Genomic DNA, 23,167 nt, shown 5'->3' with positions numbered 1-23,167 from the left:
CTTGGCTTTTTAACTTAAGTTCTTGAACAGGACTCAGTTTGATCAAGGCTATGCTTATCTAGTGCCTTCTCTGCTAGAATGGGGCAAGGACTGGCCTATTGCTGTTTTGGATTCTCAGTGCATGGCAATAGGCCGCAGAATACTTTCTATTAGAGTCTATTCTTGGTCACTCAAGAAGTGGTAAGGATTATATAGGGGAAGAAGTTCAAGGTTGGTACTTTGTGATTTTGTAGCAACAAACCATAGATTCTAGAGTGTAAAGGGACCTTAGTGATCATCTAGTCAAAGTGAAGAGGAAACTGAGGCCCAGAAAAGGGAAGGGTGCAATTACCCTTCCCACATTTTAATTTTCCTTTCCCCATCTCAGTTTTGAATATATTTTAGGTTGTCATAAGCCATTAAATGGGAATTCTTTGGCAGTATTTTGAGCTGTAGATAACACTCAAAGACCAGAAGATGATATAGAAAAAAATTAGGAATATATAAAATATATGAATAGTATTGTGTAATGTCAACCCACATCTCATAATAAGATACTATAAACCACCATAAAATAAAAATAAAAATAAAACTATTCTCTGGTATAGAGGGCCAAAAAGTTTTATGCAGTTTTTCCAGATCTTATGGGCTGGCTGCTGTGTGTGTGTATACCCTAACCCTCAAATGTGAAAAGGATAAGAAATAAAGTTATCTTGTTCAAGGTTTCTTGGAGATTAGTAAATAGAGGTCCAGGGTTCAAACGCAGTTCTTCCATCTCCAAATCCAGGGCTCTCGGTTTGCTTTTCCATGCCTGTGAGGACTGGCTGAAGGAGCTGGGGTATATAGCCTGGAAAAGAGAAAACTCGGGGGAACTTGAGAGCTGCGTTCAAATTTTTGAAGGGCTGTCCCCCAGGAAGAAGGATTAGATTTATTGTCATTGTTCCCTGAGGGAAGAATTAGGATCAGTGGACGGGAGTAGCAAAGAGGCACATTCAGACTTGAGGACAGGGAGAACTTTCTACCAAAGAGAACTGCCCAGACCTGTAGAATGTGGAGCCAAAGGTATTCAAGAAAAGACTAGATGACAACTTGTCTTGGGAACTGAAGAGGGGATATTTTTTTGCAGGCACGTGTTGGACTACTTGGCTTCTGATCTCTCTTCCATCTCAGATTCTGTGATTCTGGGACTGGATTCTTTAGTAGCTAAAAAATATTTAATCAATATTTAATTAGTTTCAGAACCAAGATAGAAAAAACTCTTTTCAAAGTAGAAGTGAATGTTCTGACCTAGCCTGCTAGTAGCTGATATGTGAAAGGAGGATGCTTTGGGAACAATCCTATTCTTTCAATCCATGAGTGAAGGAGAAAGTGAGGCTAAGATGAAAGAGAATAGAAAACTGAAGTTCCCATACAGTTTCCTCATGATAGATAGAAATTTATTTTCAGAGAAAAGAGGGAATTTTTTTAAAGGGTACCTCTCTTTGCTTGGATAAGCTGGGCTTTTATTGGTTTTTAATGCCTTTGTCAACTGACCAGAAGCAAAGTTGGAAAAGCAAATGTCTGACTTGGAATTGAGTTGGATGAGTAATTCACCCTTATGGGCTTTTCTCTTTTACTTACTATCTTTAGCAGTATCAAACTTCCAGAAAGTCCATGTGTTTGATTTGCTTGACCATGCTAAGGATTAACTCCATTAGGGCTTTCCTGCTATAGGAGCCAAGATGCTCTTATTGAGACTCTGATATAATGTATCTTGATGTCACTGTTCTCCCACTGGAGAACACAATGGAAGATTCTTTGAGTTTGCTGAGATCTGATAAAATGGGCTTTTATTGTATAGAGAGACTATCTCATTGCCCTGTGCTGTCAGTTTGGTCCATTTAATTCTTGAGTATAAGCTTCTATAAGCTCAGTTTCTTTATCCATAAAATCAGAATATTAACACCAACAGTAGTAGTAATAGTAATAATAGTAAATAACAGTAGTAGTAATTGTAAATATTTATGTAATGTTTAACAGATTATAAAATGCTTAACACTATTTCATTTGAGACAATGGACTTGTGAAGCAGAACAATTATGATTATTGTTATTGTTACACTATTGTATAAATGGAGAAGCTAAGGCTTAGGGAAACCTAGAGACTTGCCAAAGATCCTGGAACTAGTATATTTTGGAGGCAAGATTTGACTTGAGTCTTCTTGATGGCAAGTTCATGGCTCAAAGAGTTGTTCTGAAGAAAGTGATTTTTTAAAACTTTAAAACTTTATTGTTATGATGATGAATGTTCAGAATTGATCACAGGAAACATTTATCAAGTAGCTACAATATGCAATGAGCTGAGTATTGGAGACAGAATGATAAAAATCCTTGCCTTCAAGGAGTTCATTGTACGTTCATTGCCTGGTGTCACAGAACCGGTGCTATACTTTTCTCTGGTGTGTGACTAGGTTTGTGACCCTGGATGCGGTAGAACCATTGTCTGCCACAAATTTTTGATCAGTAAATGAGCATAATGCTATGACTCACCTCACAGAGTTGTAAGAAATGCATTTGTTAAAGAGACAGGTAGATGGTGCAATGCTAGAATTCTGGACCTGGAATTAGACTTGAGTTCAAATCCAGCCTCAGATTTTAGAAGTTGTGTGACTTCTTTGCAACTTGGTAGTTCTCTTTGTAACTTACAGCTGTGTAACTTCTTTGTGCCTCAGTTTCCCCACCTGTAAAATGGCATTAACAGTATCTCTCTTTCAGGGTTGTCATGAGGATCAAATATTCCTAAAGCAACTTGCAAACCTTAACTCACTATATAAATGCTGGTTGTGGCAATTATTATTTTTATTACTAAAGAAAAGAACTATACATGTCAGCTATAAATATTATTACTAGGGCAGAGATACCACATTTACACAAACAAATAAAAGCAAAGTAATTTGAGAAGGGAGAGAGTATTAGCAAGTGGTGGGAAAATGGGCAAAGGCTTCCTGGAGGGGATGACAACTTATGTGAGCCTTTTAAGTAGGTAGATTCTTAGGAGAATTAGGAAGATAATATATTCTAGTCAAGGGAGTTTAGTCTATACAAAGACATAGTGAGAGGAGATGGGATGGCAAGTCCAGGTTCAAAAATTCATCTAATTTGCCTGGAATGTAGAATGTGTGGAGGGGCTTCATGGGAAATAAGTCAGAAAAGAGATATAGGTAACAGATTAGATGTCAGACTGTGGAGTTCCTAGAAGCAATGAAAAACCACTGAGGATTTTTGAATAAAGGAATTGCAGAGTTAGACTTTTATATTTTAGGAATATCAATTTGTCAGCTATCTTGAGGATGGAGTCAACAGGAAAGGAACTGAAATTAAGGAAGTCAATTAGGAGTCTATTTTGAATTGATGAGGGCTTGAGCCAGGGTGGTGGCCACATGATTGGGGAGAAAGAATTTTAAATGCAATTTTAAAGGACTTCAGATATGATATCATTTTCAAATGGGCACGGAGTATAAAAGAGAGGAAAGTGCCTTATAGAAGAGATGCCCTATTCTCCTGCCCCCTCTTCTGCCTTATATTGACATGGTGGAAATTTTAAATGTTTGCACTAGTCTGGAGAGTTTCAAAGACAGACTTAGCATTTTCTTAAAAAAAAAAAAAAAAAACCAAAGCAAGGAACCCCAATCCTTACTACCTGCCCTCCATCCCACATGATAAAATCCCAATTCTGCTAAACATTTAAACTTCATTCTTACCTGGAGGGGTGATTAGATATTTGTAAAATAGTTTTTTATTTTCTGCTTAATTTTAGATGACAAAGAAAAAAATACCTTCTACACCTTCAAAACTTTGTTTCCGCTTTTGTAATTAAATAAAACTGGCCATTCATAATAATTGATGACATTTGTATGGCACTTTAAGGTTTCTGGAGCACTTTGTGTATATAATTTTATTCCATTCTAGAAACAATCCTATGAAGTTGTTACCATTATCTTGATCATTTTACTGATGAGGAAATTGAAGCTTAGAAAAAATAAGTGACTTGTCCAAAGTCATACATCTAGCTCATAAAATTTTGAGATGAGAGGCATGGAGCATTCTGTTCCACATCTCCCTGATTCCAAGGCCAAGATTCTTTGTCCACTAGGCCACGTTGACCCTGCATAGGAAGGCTGACTTGATTCAAGATTTAAATGTAATTGCAATCCCATGTTTTAACTGATATTGACTTAAGCTAAACCATGGAGCTTTTTATTTCTTTTGTTATTGTTATTTGGATGGGAAAAGGTTTAATATTGCATAACATGATTAGAATCATCAGCAGAGGGGCATAAACCCTGTGCTTACATAATTCATGACCAAAATATTTTTATAGAACACATTTTTCCTTAATTAAATTTGCTTTTGGCTTTGTTTCAAGACCCACAGAGTTCATCATAAAAGTGAATATATATGTGCATATATACAAGCATTTCTTTTCTGAGAGGTTTTATTTTGCCTCCTTTAAATAATACTAATATATGATTCCTTTGCAAGGTTATAGTTTTAAATATCTCTCTCTCTATATATAGATATAAATATATTTCTAGGAAGTTTTTGTTTTAATTCCAACATATTTAAAATCTTTGATTCTCCTGAAATTGAGATCCTAAAATCTAATAAAACACTTCAGTTGGAGTTCATTGTTTTTCATTGGCAAACAAATTAATTTTTGAGGGTCCAGAAATATAATAAATTGACACAGGAAACTTCTATCAATTTTATCTGTCACTCCTGGTGTTTTACCCTTTTTTTCAACTTCAGGGACTGACCTGAAAGAATTCCAGAACTTTCATAAGATTTCTGTGGATTAGGAGGGTTGATATCATTTTATTCTAGCATGATTTATAAAGATGGTGTCCATCAATAGGTATGTGTATGTTGAGGAAAAACAACTTATATTTGGATAGCAATGTGTTAATTATGATGAAGTACCAGGGGAAGAGAGTACTAAATTTAGTCAGTATAACCTTGGACCAAATCTCAACTCTACCAGTGTAGCCCTAGACAAGTCAGTCTCCATGAGCTTCAGTTTCTTCATCTGTAAATTGAACATGATAATTGTACCTACCCAAAAGTAAAAAAAAAAAAAAGAATAAAAAAAACCTTCAAAAGTCTTTTTTTTTTTTAACCTTTAAAGGTAGGATCTTAGAATCTGAAGTCTTGTTTTAAAGTCCTGGACTGCAGAAGAGAACTGAGAGATGAATGCATTCACAAATTATATATGCATTACAGGAAGAGTTGTTCTCTTTTGGTTGATTCATTCATTCATCTAGTAAGCATTTCTATTAAGTATTTACTATGTCCCAGGAATTGTATCATAGGGTGTGGATACAAAGAAAGCAAAGGTGCACACATGTTCCACACTTATTAACTTAGACCTTGTTCTAAAGATTTATTTGAACTGAGATTTAATATGATAAAGCTCATAATTTAAATATAGACATAGAGTGACATATCTTCTTTACAAACTATATACTGCAATACTTAATGTTAAGAAAGTATAAATCTGTACCTAGATCCTTCAAATTAAGCATGGAAACTTGAATAGAATATTTGGATATTGAAAAAGGCAGGAGAAGTAGAAATGAGATTGCTCAGGAGCATACTACAGACTGTCCAGCCAGAAGGAGAATATGGATAATACTTTCCTAATGTAGATTATGAAAGTGATATAGAGGCATGATATAATAATTGTGGAAGACTTCTGTGTAATTAGTTCTCTGACATCATGGTAACTTTTCATCAACAGCATTGACTGAACTTGTTCAGGTTGTTTAGGATTAGGATAAGATCTTGAGTGGACTCAGGAAACTTCTGAATTTAACAGGTCATAGATAAAAGTTTGGTTGAATGAATAGAAAAAGTGGATGGTTATGGGGTGAGCAGATACAGAGGCTAAGAAAAAGACCAGAGCTAAGAGGCAAGTCCAGATGGTTGCAGGGGGCAACAAGGAATTAGGAAGATCAAAGAGGGTGGGAAAAACTGAGAAGCCAGGGAGATGTCAGTAGAATATATGCATTAGCAAGATCAATGAGGTGGAGCACAGAATTTGCAATTTGTAACTCCTGATTTAAATCAGGATGTGTGGGGCTAGTCCCATCCTGAACTTACTCTTAGATACATTAAGAACAGTTCTTCTGACACCATCTTTAGATTGGGAGGCAACCATGTCAGTGTGGCAAGAGACATCACCAGTTGTTTAAAGACTTGATAGAAATCTCATTGTGTTAAACTACAGTATTGATAATTTCTGGATTTCCTTTGGCAACAATTTCACATTTTCCAAGGCATAATAGAGGCAAAAAGGAGAGCTTCCATTCTGGATTTGATATTGAAAATAGGAACCAATTCATGGTGCTGAAATTATGAATACTGGGAGATGTTGTCATGGAGTTTGAAATAATCATGAAAGAGGAATTCTAGGCATAATCCTATTGTAGTCATATCTTATATCTCATAGAAATTTAGCACTAAGAAGGACTTGAAATGTTATCTGGCATAACCCCCTTATTTCATGGATAAAAAAGTGATTAAGTGGCTTACCAAAGAATACAAGCGAGTGAACATAGGTTCTCACACTAGAAATCTAGTATTTTCCCCATGTTTGTATGTCCTAGACCAGCAGAACGAAAAAGCAATTTTTTTAAAAGAAAGAGGAATGCTAACTATGAAGAAATGACTCAATGCCAGATAGATAGCTCTTAAAATGAAATTCTCACATTCTTTGGTCAATAATCTCACTGAAAAATAATACTGGAGCATCTAAAGAAAGCAATATAGTCATATAGGGAAGTCTTTGGTTGATTTTGAGTTTTAAAAAATATCCCTACAAAAGATGGAAAGGAAGGGCACAAACTTGAGAACAAATGCAAATGTATTTTTTTCTACTCTATTCCAGTTACAAATTATAGATTTAGAGGTAGGATTATTAGAGATCATCTAATCCAAACTTTTCCAGTTTTTAGAGGGAGAATTTGAGTCCTAGAGAGATTAAGTGATAAGTATAGGTTAATAGGTAAAGACTTCGATTTGAATCCGGGACCTCTAATTTCCAATACTATTTTATTTTTTCTCCAATAAAGTGCCAAGACAATTTTCAGCTTTTATCTTTACAAGATTTTGAGTTCCAAATTTTTCTACCTCTATCTCTCCTTCCCCTCCCTCTTTCAAAAAATGGTAGGCAATTTGATATAGATTACACACACACACACACACACACACACACACACACACACATATAGATTATACATACATAATACACATATATACATATAAAACATATTTCCATATTAGTCATAGTTGTGAAAGCAAAAACTGATTAAAAGGAAAAAAATACCTCTTAAGTAAGTGAAAAAACTATGCTTCAATCTATAATCAATGTCCATCAATTCTTTCCCTGGATGAGGATAGCATTTTTTCATCATGAATCCTTTGCACTTGTCTTAGATCATTGTACAGTTGAGAAGAACCAAGTCATTCACAGTTGATAATCACACAGTGTTGCTGATACTGTGTATAATGTTTTCCTGGTTCTGCTCATATCACATTACACCAGTTCATTCAAGTCTTTCCAGGATTTTCTGATATCTTCCCGTTCATAATTTCTTATTTCTCAATAATATTCCATTACATTCATATACCATAGCTTGTTCAACTATTCCCCAATTGATGGGCATCCTCTCAATTTCTAATATTTTTCCACCATGAAAAGGACTGATAGAAATAATTTTGCATATATATGCAAAATTATATATATATGCATATATATCCTTTTCCTTTTTTATGATCTCTTGGGATGCAGCAAATCCTCTAATATCTGAGCCAGTGTTCTTTCCAAGCACCATTTCCTTTTTCATTATACTGTGTATCTGTGTCAGATGCTGAACTTAATATGATTTAGTTTATGAAATTCTGTCATTTGCAGTCTATTGCCAACTGGATCTCATTTTATTTGCTACCAGTATAGTTGAACAAAACAAACAAAATCCACTCCCAATTTGTTCTAGTGCCCAAAGTGCTTCTGAATAGTCATTCTGACTCTGATAGCTTTAAAAAAAATAATTGGTTCAGACTATTTCCCCCGATATAAACCAGTTATGACCAGTTCTAATTTGATTCAATATAGTTGTGACCAGTCCAAGCTGGTTCTAATTGGTTTGAATGAATTTAATACTTATTCCAAGTGTTTCAAAATAATTTCAACTGCATTTGACCCAAGAAAGAAACATAGCTTATTCAAAGACTAATTATACCAAGAAATAAAGGTCCTTCAAGGTCATCTCTGCTTTATGCTTTGCAAGTCTTTGCCATGGGACATTTCAATTCTAACAGTTCCTTTTAGTGGATGTGAATTAATGTTCCAAGAGAAGTCATGATAACTTTAGTCACCCTCTGATCCTTGACAGGGAAGCCTTTATTTCCAGAAGGCAAAGTTTCTGCTGAAATGCTGAATGATTTTCTTTGCTTTTAATTGTCCATTCTTCTTAGTTCCATATTCCTGGAGATCAATGGACTCTTGCAGATCTATTTTAAAATCTTTTATTGAAAACCTATGTTCCTCTAAGATGTGTCTACAAGGATCCACTGGGATCTTTTCAAAGTGTAACCCTACTTCCTTTATAGGGTTCTTTTTATAGAACTTCTCAATGCCTTCCACTTACTATCCCTGTGATCATGGCACAAATGAACACTAGCAGCCTTGGCTCAGTTTAATTGTCAGAATCTACCACTAGGAAGGTAGATGGCAAATATCTACGGGTGTGTGTGTGTGTGTGTATGTGTGTGTATTTATATATACAAAGACACATCTACATTATCTCTTTATATGATTGTGTGTGTGTATTTGGAGGTTATAATTCCATAGTTTATTTTATTACACAAGGTATTTGTTGGTTCTTGGAAAACTCCGAACAGAGAGGTTGCCATGGGGGGGCCGAACGGTTTTAGAATTCACTGTAAGTCATTTTATGCTTCGATCTGGTGCAGAAGTGACCTTGTATTCTTGAAAGCAATCTTAGGGGAGAACAAGTATGATAATATTACTAAACTAGAAAGGTTTTGAGTATATATATGAATGTTGGATTTCTGCTATCCCTGGACAAACTGAGCCTCAAAAGGACTGATGGGAGTGATAAACTTTGTCTACTACAACAATCCTTCTTGAAAATGGTAATCCAAGGTATAAAGGGGTCTGCGTTGTTTGAGGGCATATGACTATCGATAAAATCATGGATCCTTGGAGAATGGAAGTACACTTGAGAATGAGTTGAAAAAAGTTGAGATGATTGATAGAGTCATCAGGATAATGTTAACTGAAGAAATATTTCTGGCAGATGCCATAACTCCATAGAAAAAGGATACCTAATTTAGTTGCACGAATTTGGACTTTTAACAAAAGTTGTATTGATCATTTTTATCATTATTTTTTAATTTTTAAAAATATATTTTATTTTATTCTTACCAATTACATGCAAAGGTAGCTTTCAACATTCATCCATTTGCAAACGCTATATGACCAGCCCCAACCTCAAAAGAATCTTATGAGAGATAATATGGCAAAATAGACAGAATGTTGAATTTGAAATCAAGCAGAGATGGTTCAAATCCCACCTGTGATACTCACTACTTGTATGATTATGGGCTAGTCAGCAAACCTTTACTCACCTACTAGATGCCGGTTATTGTTTTAAGCCTTAGGGAATAGGTATAAAGACAAAACCAATCCTTGCTTTCAAGAAACTCATGACAGGGGGAGACAATATGAAAACAACTTTGTACCAACAAGCTATACATAGTATAAATTGAATATAATCTCAAAGATAATTTTGCAGAAAATGGGAATTTAACTGAGATTTGGAGAAAGTAAGAGAAAGCAGGGGGTAGAGATGAGGAGAACCCTAGTTATGAAGGATTTTAAAACAAAAAAAATTGAGTTTTATATTTAATACTGGATGTAATAGGGACACATTGGGATTTTTTATAAGAGGGGCACAATTTCATCAAACTTGAGTTTAAGTAAGATTAGTTTGATAGCTGAGGGAAGGATGGATTGGAGTGGGATAGACTTGAGAATGGAAACCAACCAGAAGGCTAGTGCCACAGTCCAGGTATGAGGTTATTAGGGCCTGCACCAGGGTGGTGACAGTGTCAAATGAAGCATAAAAAGAGATTTTTTTTTTAGATTTTTGCAAGGCAAATAGGGTTAAGTGGCTTGCCCAAGGCCATACAGCTAGGTAATTATTAAGTGTCTGAGACTGGATTTGAACCCAGGTACTCCAGACTCCAGGGCCAGTGCTTTATCCACAGCACCACCTAGCTGCCTCCTAAAAAGGAGATGTTATGAATTGATAGGATTTGACAACAGATTGGTGTGAGAGAGGGGAGTTAAGGATCACACATTGGTTGAATAACTGGGTGACAAGGAGGATGATGGACCCTTATCAGTAACAAGGAAATTAGGAAGACTGGAGGATTTGGTGGATCAACAGCAAGAGTTTAGTTTTTAACATGCTAAGTTTGAGATACCTATGAAACATCCAATCAGATATCCAAAAGACCATTAGGGATATGCTACTGGAGGTCAAGAGAGAGGTGTGGCCTGATAAATAGATTTGAGGAGATCAGCATAGAGACAACAATTTTTAAAAATTTTTATTTAATTAAGGCAATGGGGTTGAGTGATTTGTCTAAGGTCACAAAGTGAGGCAATTATTACATGTCTAAATCTGGATTTGAACTCAGATCCTCCTGACTCCAGGGTCTGTGCTCTATACAGTGCACCACCCAGCTGCCCCCGAGACAATAATTTAATGCTTGGGAATTTGTGAGATTCCCCAAGTGAGTTAGTGTAGAGGAAGAAAAAAGGTCCAAGATAGAATGTAGAGGTGCACCCACAGTTAGTATGATCTAGTTGAATATTCTGCAAAGGAAGGATCTGAGAGGAAGTGATCAGAGATGTAGGAGGTGAAGCAGAAGAGAGCAGTCTCATTTAATCCCTCTGAACCTTACTGTTTTCATCTCTGTAAGATGAAAGAGGTGTATTCAACAGTCTATAATAGGCTTTCTAGATCTAAATCTATGATTCTTTGAGCTTTCTCTTGTAACAAGAAAAATCACTAAAGAAAACCAGATTATAGAGATCAAATTAAATCCCACCCCAGCCCTCTCTCTTTTTTGCTGTGATGAGTTGTATGGTCTTCTGCATTTTCATTTCATGACTACAAAAGCAGTGTCTAAAAGAAAGCCAAAGAAAAAAGAGGTTGAACTATGAGAGAGGGAAGAGACTTTAATTCCTCATTGTGGAGAATTCTTGAATTTTACTTGAAATTTTTAATGGGAAACTAGCCATGAGAGGGATTCAGGGTCTCATTGGTGCCATCTTATTTTGTCTGCTGCATTGGTGATCCTTGTTCTATAAGTACTCTGCAGAGGATCTACCTAATACTCTGAAGGTTTCACTATGGATCTTTCATTTACCATCTTGGTTTTTGTACCCGCCATCACCTGCTCTCTCCACAAGACCAACTGGCTTCCTTTTCAGAGTATGCATTTTGTCCTTAAACAACACCTAGACTAGTGACTGACTCATAACAGGAATGTCATAAATATGGACTTGTTACTTCTCCATCACAATGCTACTCTATCTCTCATCTCTAGGTCATTGTATTGGCCATCCCTCATGCCTACAATGCTTCTTTTTCCTCGCCTCTCTGCAACTGGGTCTTTCAAGATTCACCTCAAGTGACATTTATGCTTTGCCATCAAATAAGACAAGTCTAACACTGCTTTCCTGTGATCTGATAGCTCCTTTCAGATACTGGAAGAGAGACATAAATTCCCCTGCTAAATCTTCTCTTCTCCAAGAGAAACATCCTCCGCTCATTCAGCAGATCTTCAAGAGACATGAACCCAAACTTTACCTCCTTAGTTGTTCTCCTTTGAACAAGTTTATTAACAATCTTTTTTTAAAATCTCCAGTTTATAAACAATCTTTTTAAAAATATAGCACCTGAAACTGATAAACTCCTCCAGATGCCATCTAACCAAGGTACAATAGGTTTAGGAGGGGATGTTGGAAAGTTATAAATATGTACATTCAGATTCACATTTATATTTGCACATTATATAGTATCAAACATTATGTTTGCCTAGACTCTATTTTTGATGCACATTTACAAAGTAATTATTTTTTAATTATGTAATCATTTCTCTATCATAACCTCTATGTTCACTCTAAGGTTAAAGGAGAAATATTTTCTGCAAGAGACCTTTCCTGGACTCTCTCCCTCCCTTCCCCCAGCCAGTGAGTTTCTTATAGATTAGTTTTAAATGTACAGTTTTTTTACATGTTCTCCCCCATTAGAATGTGAGTTTCTTGAGGGTGTGCACCATGCTTTTTCCTTTCTTTGTATCCCCAGGATTTAGCACATTATACAGAAAATACTCAATAAATGTTTGTAAACTAACAGTTTAAAGAGGTCAAAGTGTATCAGTTACAAGGGTCTGGTTATAAAGAATGGTGTGGAAGGTACCAAAATGGTATATAGACGCAAAAGACGGAGGGGCTGCCATCTTGTAGGCAGAGTAAGAGATAGCCAATGTAGAGCTCTCAAGTTCTGATTGTATTATTGCGTTATGAAGAGATCTAGGAAAAAAGGATCTTAATATGGAGAACTGACTTCCTATGATGGAGTTCCAGGAGGATTTAGACAAGGGGCATAGAACTATGATCTGTACCTTTGGAGGTAGTACTCCCGTAGACGATTCATGAGTTTAATGGAAGTGAAGGTGCAAAAGTTTACCTGTTAGAGAAAATGAATGCTTCCCCTGGTCCAGAGTATGCTGACACCAGCCCTCAGTGGCATTGAGGGCAGAAAGTTAAATTTAAAGTGTGAGCATTTATGCCTTTGAAATAGGCAAATGTTATAAATCGGGGTTTGATTTATTGTTTTATTATTTCAAACTTTGTAAAGTGATGGAGAAAATGTTAATGAACATTAAACTTAGAAGGCATGTCACATGCACATTTTCCTTCCCAGAGAACTGGTTGCTTTTTTACCATTTACCAACTCACCCCTGCTAGTGCCTAAAATAACTTAGGGTGGGACTAAACTCATAGAATGTTCTGTCTCTTCTTTCTATTAGCGGGTACATAATACACATTTTTTGAGTTGGGTTGAATTAAGTTGAGAGGGTGGGGCTAATGGGAAAGGGGTGCTACTGAGAAATTTGATCACCTCGATGATTCTGCCTAAGCTTGACCCTGTCCTCCTGAAATCATTTTGACTTGCTTCTAATTGTGTGTGTCTATTTTTGTCCTTATGCACAGGCAGCATGTCAGCTGAGACACCAATCCAACTGAAAATGAATCCCCAGGACCTCCAGATCCAGACCCACACAGTGGAGAAACTATTAGAACCTCTCATAATCCAGGTATGAAGATCATAGAAATCATAAGACATTTGCACACCTATGGAATGGAAAGAAAAGTGCACAAAAATGGGCAACAGAATGATAAAATATATTTACTTAATTATGTATGTGAATATACCGTTCGAAATTATCCTTTAGTTTTGATGCTATATTATATTCTAAAGAATGCAATTTTATTTTAAAATATTTTGCCAATACTTTAATGGGTCTGAGATTTCCTCTATGTGGGTAAGTTCTGCAAAGATCAGGAAGTCATACAAATTTGTCTTCTTTTCCTACATAACTCTTGTCCATGTGTTGAAGTTAATGGTTTTGAGTTCGAGCAGAATGATGAATTCACAGAAACCATGATCCAGAGTTATGGGGGACAGGGAGAATTTATTATACTTCTCCAAGTGGGCTGAGTTCCAAGAACCAGAAAGGTTTTAGAGACAGGGAAAACCTTTTAAAGGGAAAGGCAAGAAAAGGAGGGTGACCTAGGAGAGACTGGGGAGGGCTTAGGGAGGATGCTTTCTGCACAAGTGTAGCTTAATGAAATATGTCAGAAATAGTCAAGAATGGTCTGTTCATTATTGAATAATATTGTTACTTTGACATTCTTTGTGTGCCTAAGTGGGTCAACTGGTTCTGGACCACATCTGGGGGGAGGACAACTTTGACATATTGTATGGGGATTCAGATTCAGGATAGGAGATAGTCTCTATCAGCCCAAGGGCAGTAATAGAGAGGCACAAATAAGTTTTTTCATAGATGTTAGGAAAATATAACATTATATAAGATGGGTTTTATAGGGGGAAAGTAAGCATGAAAAAGTACAAATTTAACTATTTGCTTTCTGCCCAGTATTTCTACTTCATTACATGTCCTTCTACCAATATATATTTTTTTAGGTTTTTTGCAAGGCAAATGGGGTTAAGTGGCTTGCCCAAGGCCACACAGCTAGGTAATTATTAAGTGTCTGAGACCGGATTTGAACCCAGGTACTCCTGACTCCAAGGCCGGTGCTTTATCCACTACGCCCCATAGCCGCCCCTAAACTTCCATCAATATTGTACAGAAATTCCATTCATGTCATTTTTATGGGAACTTATCAGAGTAGCCCATGGGTCTGTTTTTCTTAATCAGAGCTAGAATAGCAGAACTACCGAGGTTCTCCCCTGTGTAGTAAGGTGTTTTGGGGAATTCTTCCCCAGGGACCACAGAACTTCCCTTTTGGAAGAATTATTTCAGTCCTACTTGTGAACAAACAAAGCCACCACTTCTTCTCCCTAGTCCTCAGGATGCCTCCCTTCTGTCACAGGAGTCCCCCAGGGGGTCACAGAATCACAGAATCTTCCAACTGGAAAGAAACTCAGTAGGCATTGAGTCCAACCCATACCAGAATGGAATGTATAACAGTATATTACTATGATTATGCCTAATAGGTGATCATTTAACGTCTGCAAGCAGCCTTTCAAGGAGGGGAGGAACCCTCTCCTTCTTCTTGAGGCAGTTCAATTCATTTTTGGACAGTTCTAATATTAGGAAGATTTAAAAAGATGAAATTTGCCCCTTTGCAACTCCCCTTCTCCACTCCCTGCTCTCCACCACTGTGTTATTTCTCCTAGTTCTGCCCTCTGCAGCCAAATGGAGCAAGTATAAAGTCTAATCCACATGACTACCCTTTATATACTAGAAGATAACTATCATTCCTCCCTCCCGGCAGATTTCTCCAGGCTAAACAACTCCAGTTCTTTTAATAGATCATCATGTGAAATAAGCTTGAGACCCTTTACCATTTTGCTCAAGAAATTCCCTGTCTTCTCACAGGAGTTGATAGGACCATAAACTCAATACTAGCTCCCTCTCCAGTTTCCATTCTCTTTGATTCTGATTTCCATTTACTTCTCGTCAATTCTCCTATTAGGATGCTGAAAAAAAATCACTGGATTTAGATGAGAGAATCTCTGTTTCAATTTTGGATCAGTTCTTTTCAAGTCATTTCTAGTCTCTGGACCTGCTTTCTAATCTGTAAAATGAAGGGTTTGCCCTAAATGTTCCTACAGAAATTTCCTTCCAACTCAAAATGATAATGCTAGATCCCTTTCTCTCACACTTCTATTGCCTGGTGCTCTCTGAACCCAGCTTTCTCTCACAGACATCTCTTGTCACTATGGGCAAGGGTGACTTCTCTCATCCTTCATGATTCACAAGATCAGAAAGAGAAATTATCCTACTCTTTGTCCTCACTGCCTCTCCAGTCCTCATTGCTTAGTAACTATCTTTATAGTGAAAACCATCTCATCCAGATCCTTTTTTTTTTTTAGGTTTTTTGCAAGGCAATGGGGTTAAGTGGCTTGCCCAAGGCCACACGGCTAGGTCATTAAGTGTCTGAGACTGGATTTGAACCCAGGGACTCCTGACTCCAGGGCCGGTGCTTTATCCACTGTGCCACCTAGCCGCCCCATCCAGATCCTTTTTTGCTCTTATCTATAACTTTGTAAATGATATCCCCTGTCTTCCTGAATAAATTTGGTATTTAGCTTACAGTCTTATCTACTCCAACTACCTTTGAACACTTTGGCTTTTACCTCCCCCTCGTTCTGCTTCAACCCCCACCCCAATATCAATTGAATTAACTTACCTCCTGAAATTTCCAGTTATGGCTCTTTCTTAATGTTGCTTATTACTCTCCTACTTCCTTTGAAGGTCATATTTTTAAGCAGAATTCTTAGAAGTTGATTCACTTGGAACATTTAATTTTCCTATCTTCTTACAATGAATTCACTCAAAGAATGATAACAGATTCAGATTTAGAGCTGAAAGTGACCTTAATGAACAACACCCTGATTATAGGTGAGGAAACCAGGGTTCAATAGTGACTCAGGATTAGAGAGTAAGAAGGGGAATAGGATTTGTGATCCTAGATCTAGATTTCTTTTTTTACACAGCATGCTAATGATCTTTAGTACAGCACACTATATCTATCAGGAACTATTGTTTCAAAAGGACCTGTGATAAGCTCTTTTGTAAAAGTGAAGAATCCTTAGGTCACAAAAACCTCTTTAAATGGCCTATCCTGTATGTCAAAATTTTGTATAGTGGGAAGTCAAGAAAAATGTGCTTTCATTTTTCACAGATGTGGATACATTATATTATAAATATATCTTCAATACTGTGGTATTGACCATGGAGTACTTATACTTTCCATTGAAAGAATTGGTTATGTTGTCCTTGTGACAGCTTCCAAAATGGCAGTCCCTAGAAATTACAAGAAGAGGATGATGATGATCATTGATATTTCTACAGACTTTTAAAGTTTGCAAAGAACTTTGCAGGTCTGATTTTTCCCAAGTACCATAACAAAATATAGAGATTCAGTTTTACCATCAGAAAAAGTAGGTCAATTGAATTTGTTGAGTAATGCTATTGCTATTTAGTAGAAGCTTATTCACTGAAAAAAAAAACCAGTCAAACTCCAAAGCATGTGACCTGCTCATGATGGGTCACTTATGCTGTATTTGCATAATCATACAAATATATATATATATATATATATATATATATATATATATATATATATATATATGTATATGTAATCCTTCTCATGCGCCTGGGATGATTTTTGAGCCTTGTGGAAGGAAACTTGTGCAACACAGAGATTATGTTGGAGACATGATTTCTGACTGAGATACTGCTGATCCCAGGGACCTGCAGAGATGGAGAGGCTCAGAGATAATGAGACTCCATCCATTGTAACATATCTGATAATAGGGCTAACTAATGTAAAAAAAACCCATTTATTTCACTTAAGTTAGAAGCAGTGTGGTAGAGGAGAGCAGGAACTGAAGTCATCTTCATTTCATTTAACTCATGCAGCAAACCTGTGAGGTAGCTACTATATTGTTATTCCTATTTTAAAGCTCTCTCTCTCTCAGGTTATGCCTTGTCCAGGGTCATGCAGCCAATGAGGTGGTGATCCTCTGTATACGTAGCTACTTTCGTCCTCAGAAGACAGATATTTAGTCCAACAAAAAATCTTGACTGGAAGACCGCCTAATTTGAAGAACTATAGAGGGATTGCTTATACTTCAATGGACAAGGAAAAGCATTTGCCAACTTGGATGTCAGTCAACTCTTTATGTTTATGTCTGTCAATAATTGAAGTTCGTATCAGATACTATTTGAGACTCCCAGGGTCATGGGCTTGGTGATCCATTCAATGAAGAGCCTTTAACTACATGAGGATTTTTTTTTTTTTACATGAGGAATCTATGGTGGTCAGAACATTATAGAAAAAGATGATGTCACTTGTGCTGTGGAAATGGTTGCAAAAGTAATTCCTTCAGTCATACGTGTAGTCAGCAAAATGACTCTGTTGGTTTTGTCAAGAAGACCAGAGTTCAAATCCAACCTCAGATATTTATTAGTTCTGTGATCTCAGACAGGTTACTTCACTTCTGCCTGCCTCAGTTTTCTCATCTGTAAAATAAGGATAATAATTTGGCTGACTTTCCAGGGTGGTTGTGATGATCAAATGAGATTTTTTAAAGAAAGATTTTATTTATTTTGAGTTTTATAATTTTTCCCCCATTCTTGCTTCCCCCCCACAGAAGGCATTCTGTTAGTCTTTACATTGTTTCTGTGGTATACATTGATCTCAGTTAAATGTGATGAGAGAGAAATCATATCCTTAAGGAAGAAAAATAAAGTATGAGATAGTAAAATTGCATAATAAGATAATGTTTTTTCCCCTAATTTGAAGGTAATAGTCTGGTTTTTGTTCAAAGTCCATAATTCTTTCTTTGGATATAGATGGCATTCTCCATTGCAGATAGCTTAAAATTGTCCCCGGTTGTTGCACTGCTGGAATGAGTGAATCCATCAAGGTTGATCATCACCCCCATGTTGCTGTTAGGGTGTACAATATTCTTCTGATTCTGCTCACAAATGAGATATTTTTTAAAACAACTTGAAAATCTTAAAGAACTAGAGAAATGCTGCTACTACTACCACTACTATCACTATCACCACCACCACCACAATTACCACCACTACCATTACTACTACTCATTATTACTAGTACTAACACTAGTACCACAATTGTTACCATCACTACTAGTACTAGTACAACTACTTCCGCTACCACCACTAGCATTAAAATACTATTTAGTAGTACTACAACTACTACCATCACTACTAGAACTAGCACTATTACTGCTAACACCACCAAGACTACTAATACTAGTACTACAGCTACCACCTTCACTACCACTATTAAGTACTACTACTACTACTACTACTACTACTACTACTACTACTACTACCATCCCCACCTCTACCACCCCTACTAATACTACTACCTACACTACTGCTAGTACTACTAATGCTACTAGTATTACTAGTACTGATAGTACTACTACTATCACTATCACCACTACTGCTACTACTACTACTACTACTACTACTACTGCTGCTGCTGCTGCTGCTGCTGCTGCTGCTGCTGCTGCTACTGCTGCTATTACTAGTACTTTTAGGAATCTTATTTGCCTCAAAAAATGCTATGGTAACTCACTTGTAATAAACCTAATTTGTAACCCATTAGTCATCCCTATATCAGGGAGAAGGCATGGTGAAAGAAGTCTCAAAGACCTGAGTTCAAATATTTTCACAAACTCATTAACTGTATGGCTCTGGGTGAATCTCTTAACCTCAGTTTCCTTGCCCATGAAATAAGAATAATAACAACACATATTTCATAGGGCTAGGACCAAATAAGATAGCATACATAAAGTACTTTGCAAACATTATTGCTACTATATACCAGTCTGAAAAGATCTGGATGGGTTCCTGTTACAAAGTCATTTTTCATAAAAGTATTTGTCTTGGCTTGACTTCCCTAACCAATAACTAACAATTTTTAAAACAATTATTCTGAATAATTAAAAAGTTGGCCTATGGAAGGAGACATATATGGGGAAAGTATATTGAATTTCTTGGAGTAGTTGAGCTAAATTTTGGGTTTTGTGACATTGGGTATCAGTCACACACATTTGTGCAACCTTGGGCAAGTTATAATCTTTCAACCTTGATAATGCCTTGCTGGCCTGGTGCTATATTATTCTATCCCATGACCCAGCCCATTATTCCCTTCCTTGACACCAAAATAACATGGACACTTGAAAGATACAACATTCTCCAATTATTACTAGACTTAGGTAGACAAAAAGTTATTTGATATTGACTGCTGTTGATTTTCATTGATTCACAAGATTTTGGAGCTAGAAGTCACTTTAGTTTAATATCATCTCATTTTCTTTGACATTTAGAGAGATAATTACGTCTTTGATAGAGTTAGTAGAGTTTTGACTTGCTTTCCATCCCCCCCACCCCATACACAATATTTTTATTTCTAGGCACTATACCTTTGAACTGGTCTTTCCTTATGCCTGGAATATTCACCCTATTTAACTTTTCCTCTTAGAATTCCAGATTCCTTGGATCAATTCAGGGGAAACCTTTGGAATGCCTCCCCCCCCAAATCATTATATATATTTTGAATATATTTTGTATTTGTTGATCTGTGAACATGTTATTTTTAGCTTTATCCTCTTGCTAGAATGTAAGACCTTTGATTGTGGGGCCAGTCAATCTCACTTCTGTATTTGCAGTTCTAATTAGATCCTACTAACCATGTTGAAAGTACCTAATGCAGTTTTTTGTTTTGTTTTGTTTAGCAAGGCAATGGGGTTAAGTGAGTTGCCAAGGTTCACACAGCTAGGTAATTATTAAGTGTCTGAGGTGGAATTTAAACTCAAGTCTTCCTGACACCAGGGTGGGTGCTCCATCCACTGTGCCTCCTAGCCTCCCCCTTAATACAGTTTTGATTGATTGACTGATGACAATTTAGCTGTAATTCTCTATCAAGTGAAGGTATCACTTTAGAATTAAAAGCCTTTCAAGGACTTCTTATGTCTTAGACCCTTCCATGTACTCTGTGATCCAGTGGTACTGACCTTGCTCTTTGTCACATTAGATATCCCATCTCCAATTTCCAGACTTTTCCACTCATCATCACCCAGACCTGAAGCTCTTCCTCCTTATCTCAGTCTCTTAATTTCCTTCAGGTCTCAGCCAAAATCCCAACCTCTACTACAAGATTAATGTCTTAACTTAAAAGTCTTCCATCCATTGACTATCTCCAATTTTTTCCTGTACACATCTTGTTTGTTCTCAATAGTTTGCATGTTATCTTCACCATTCATCTGAACCCCACAAGGGTAGGGGATGACTACAACCTTTCTTTCTATCCTCAATGTATACCCAGGTCTTGGTAAATATATGTTCTTGTTGACTTGACATAACTTGAAAGAAATGTCAGGCTGAGACATAGCATGAAATAAATGATGTTGACGATATTTGTCCTTCATTCTTGAAGAAGACCAAGACATGTTGTGATGCCACGACAAGCACATGAATTGGATTTGAGTGGGGGGGAGGGGCAGAGCTAAGTCACCAGCTTCACTTTTTCCTTCAAGGTCATCTGGTCCAATGGCCAGATAGGAATCAGGATGACTGGAGATGGCCCTGGATGAGAGGCAATCAGGGTGAAGTGACTTGCCCAACGTTACATAGCCAGTAACAATCAAGTGTCTGAGGCTGGATTTTAACTCCTGTCCCCTAACTCCAAGGGACTCAGTGGATTGAGCAACCATTAAAATGAAAACTTTTTATGATTTTGTCAAGGCAGCATGAATGGAAAGTCTCAACAGGGTCCAATGGGAAGTATCACTACAAAATTGATTTCAGGTCATATAGAGCAGCTTTGACTTTTCACTTATGTTTATCCATGTTGACTTCCTGGTTAAGCTCCTTGAGGGCACGGACTATTTCATTTTTATCTTTGCATCATCAGTGCCTAAGAAATCTCCACAGGCACACAGGAGTTATTTAATGAATTTTTGTTTTTGAACTGAATAATAATCATCATTTTTTTCAAAGACAAACCATAAGTATTTATTGAATTCCATTGTGTTTAACAACATCCACCAAATACAAAATTTTAGTTTAGCAAACAAATGTGGATCTCTCTCTCTCTCTCTCTCTCTTAGTTTTTCCAGGGCAGTGGGGTTAAGTGGCTTGCCCAAGGCCACACAGCTAGGTAATTATTAAGTGTCTGAGGCTGGATTTGAACTCAGGTCCTCCTGACTCCAGGGCCAGTGCTCTATCCACTGTGCCACCTAGCTGCCACCCGATATCTTTTTTTGCTCAAGGTCTCATGAAGTCTTCCCTTGTATAAATGAACAAATTTTGAAATACAGAGTTTATTATTTTAAAATCACTTGATTCATGAGTTTACATCATGATTTTTTTTACTAGCTATCTTTTAGATCACATATGATTAACAGCACAATGCTGGCCTTAAATGAAAACACAAGATTGTTAGTGCTAAGGCATTTTTGGGCTGTTTTGAAAAATTCCTTTATTATTACCCTCTCAAATGATCTATATTATTTTCCAGTGATATTCCCAAGCCTAACATATTCATATGTTCATTTTGTCCCAAATGAATATTGGAATGGTAATAAGTGGGATGGATCGATTTCTATATATAATATTTTGATAGAATATAATTTCTTCTGAGACAGAAATGACTGTGTGATTGTCTTTATATATGCATGCATATATATATTCATATCTGTATAGTATATGCATGTATGTCTATACTCATATATATATATATACTACCCTTGCACACATACATATATACATTATATTTTATATATATATGTACATACTTTATAGGATCAATCAAAAGGCATCTATTAGGTGCTTATTATTTTCTAGGCACTGTAGATGCCCAAGTATATAAATGAAACAGTCCATATTGCCAAGGAGGTTACATTCTAATATTGGAAGACAAGTGCATATATAATAATATGGAGAATAGATTTAGAGCAGGAAAGGATCTTAGAAGGCAATGAGTTCACCCTCTTTATTTTGTAGTTGAGGAAAAGGAGATTCAGAGAGGTTCAGTGACTTGGCCTGAGTCCTGCAGCTAATAAATATCTGAAGCAGGATTTTATCTAGGCTTGTCCTCTTTCCTAGTCTTGGGTCCTATCCACTATGGCACTTTGACTTTTCACTTACATGGATACAAGTTGTCTTCTCTGATAAGCTCTCTGAGGGCAGGGGATGGTTTATTTTTGTCTTGGCACCCCTATTGCCTAACAAATCACCTGGAACACAGTAGTTATTTAATGAATTCTTGTTGTTGAATTGAATAATAGTCTTCATTTTTTATTGCTAATAAGATTAAGAACTACAACAGCAAATTTAATATTGCCTTCGGTAAAGTTATCAAATACACATCTCTGTTTCTTTGAAAATTCACACTTTTCCCTATCATTAATCTTCCAACTTACTCTTTGTTGGGGTTACTAAGGCCTCCCATTATTTTTGATCCCTTAGATTTCCTCTGGAGAGGTTACTTATCACCTCAATGTATGACTCAAAGTCAAAATTACATTTTAATCTTCAGAGTAATTGGTAATATGTCTGATTATGCCACTCTCTGACTCCTAAATTCATTTGCTCATAAATCTTCTTTCCATTCACCACAAACCTTGATTTATCTTTAATCTATTCCCTCCTCCCCTCCTCTGGTGCATAGGTAAATCATTAGGTCATTTGCTTGGGTGCCCAGCCTCTGATGTATTTCAATCATCCACTCCCATTTTCCCTATGTGATA

The 23,167-nt window shown here is 36.6% G+C and overlaps 1 protein-coding gene across 2 annotated transcripts in view; it reads left to right on the top strand.

Moving 5' to 3' along the window:
* LOC141520652 (catenin alpha-3-like) overlaps positions 1 to 23,167 on the top strand; it is a 1,797,877-nt gene that overhangs the window by 33,858 nt on the left and 1,740,852 nt on the right. For both annotated transcript variants that reach the window (XM_074232362.1, XM_074232363.1), the window contains exon 2: positions 13,333 to 13,436. In XM_074232362.1, coding sequence (XP_074088463.1) covers positions 13,338 to 13,436 — 99 coding nt within the window. In that variant the 5' untranslated portion in view covers positions 13,333 to 13,337. The remainder of the gene's footprint in view (positions 1 to 13,332; positions 13,437 to 23,167) is intronic.

The sequence above is a fragment of the Macrotis lagotis genome, chromosome 4 (genome assembly GCF_037893015.1).
Source record: "Macrotis lagotis isolate mMagLag1 chromosome 4, bilby.v1.9.chrom.fasta, whole genome shotgun sequence".
NCBI lineage: Eukaryota > Metazoa > Chordata > Mammalia > Peramelemorphia > Peramelidae > Macrotis > Macrotis lagotis.
The sequence above is the reverse complement of the archived record's forward strand: the minus strand, read 5'-3'. Positions and strand labels throughout refer to the sequence as shown.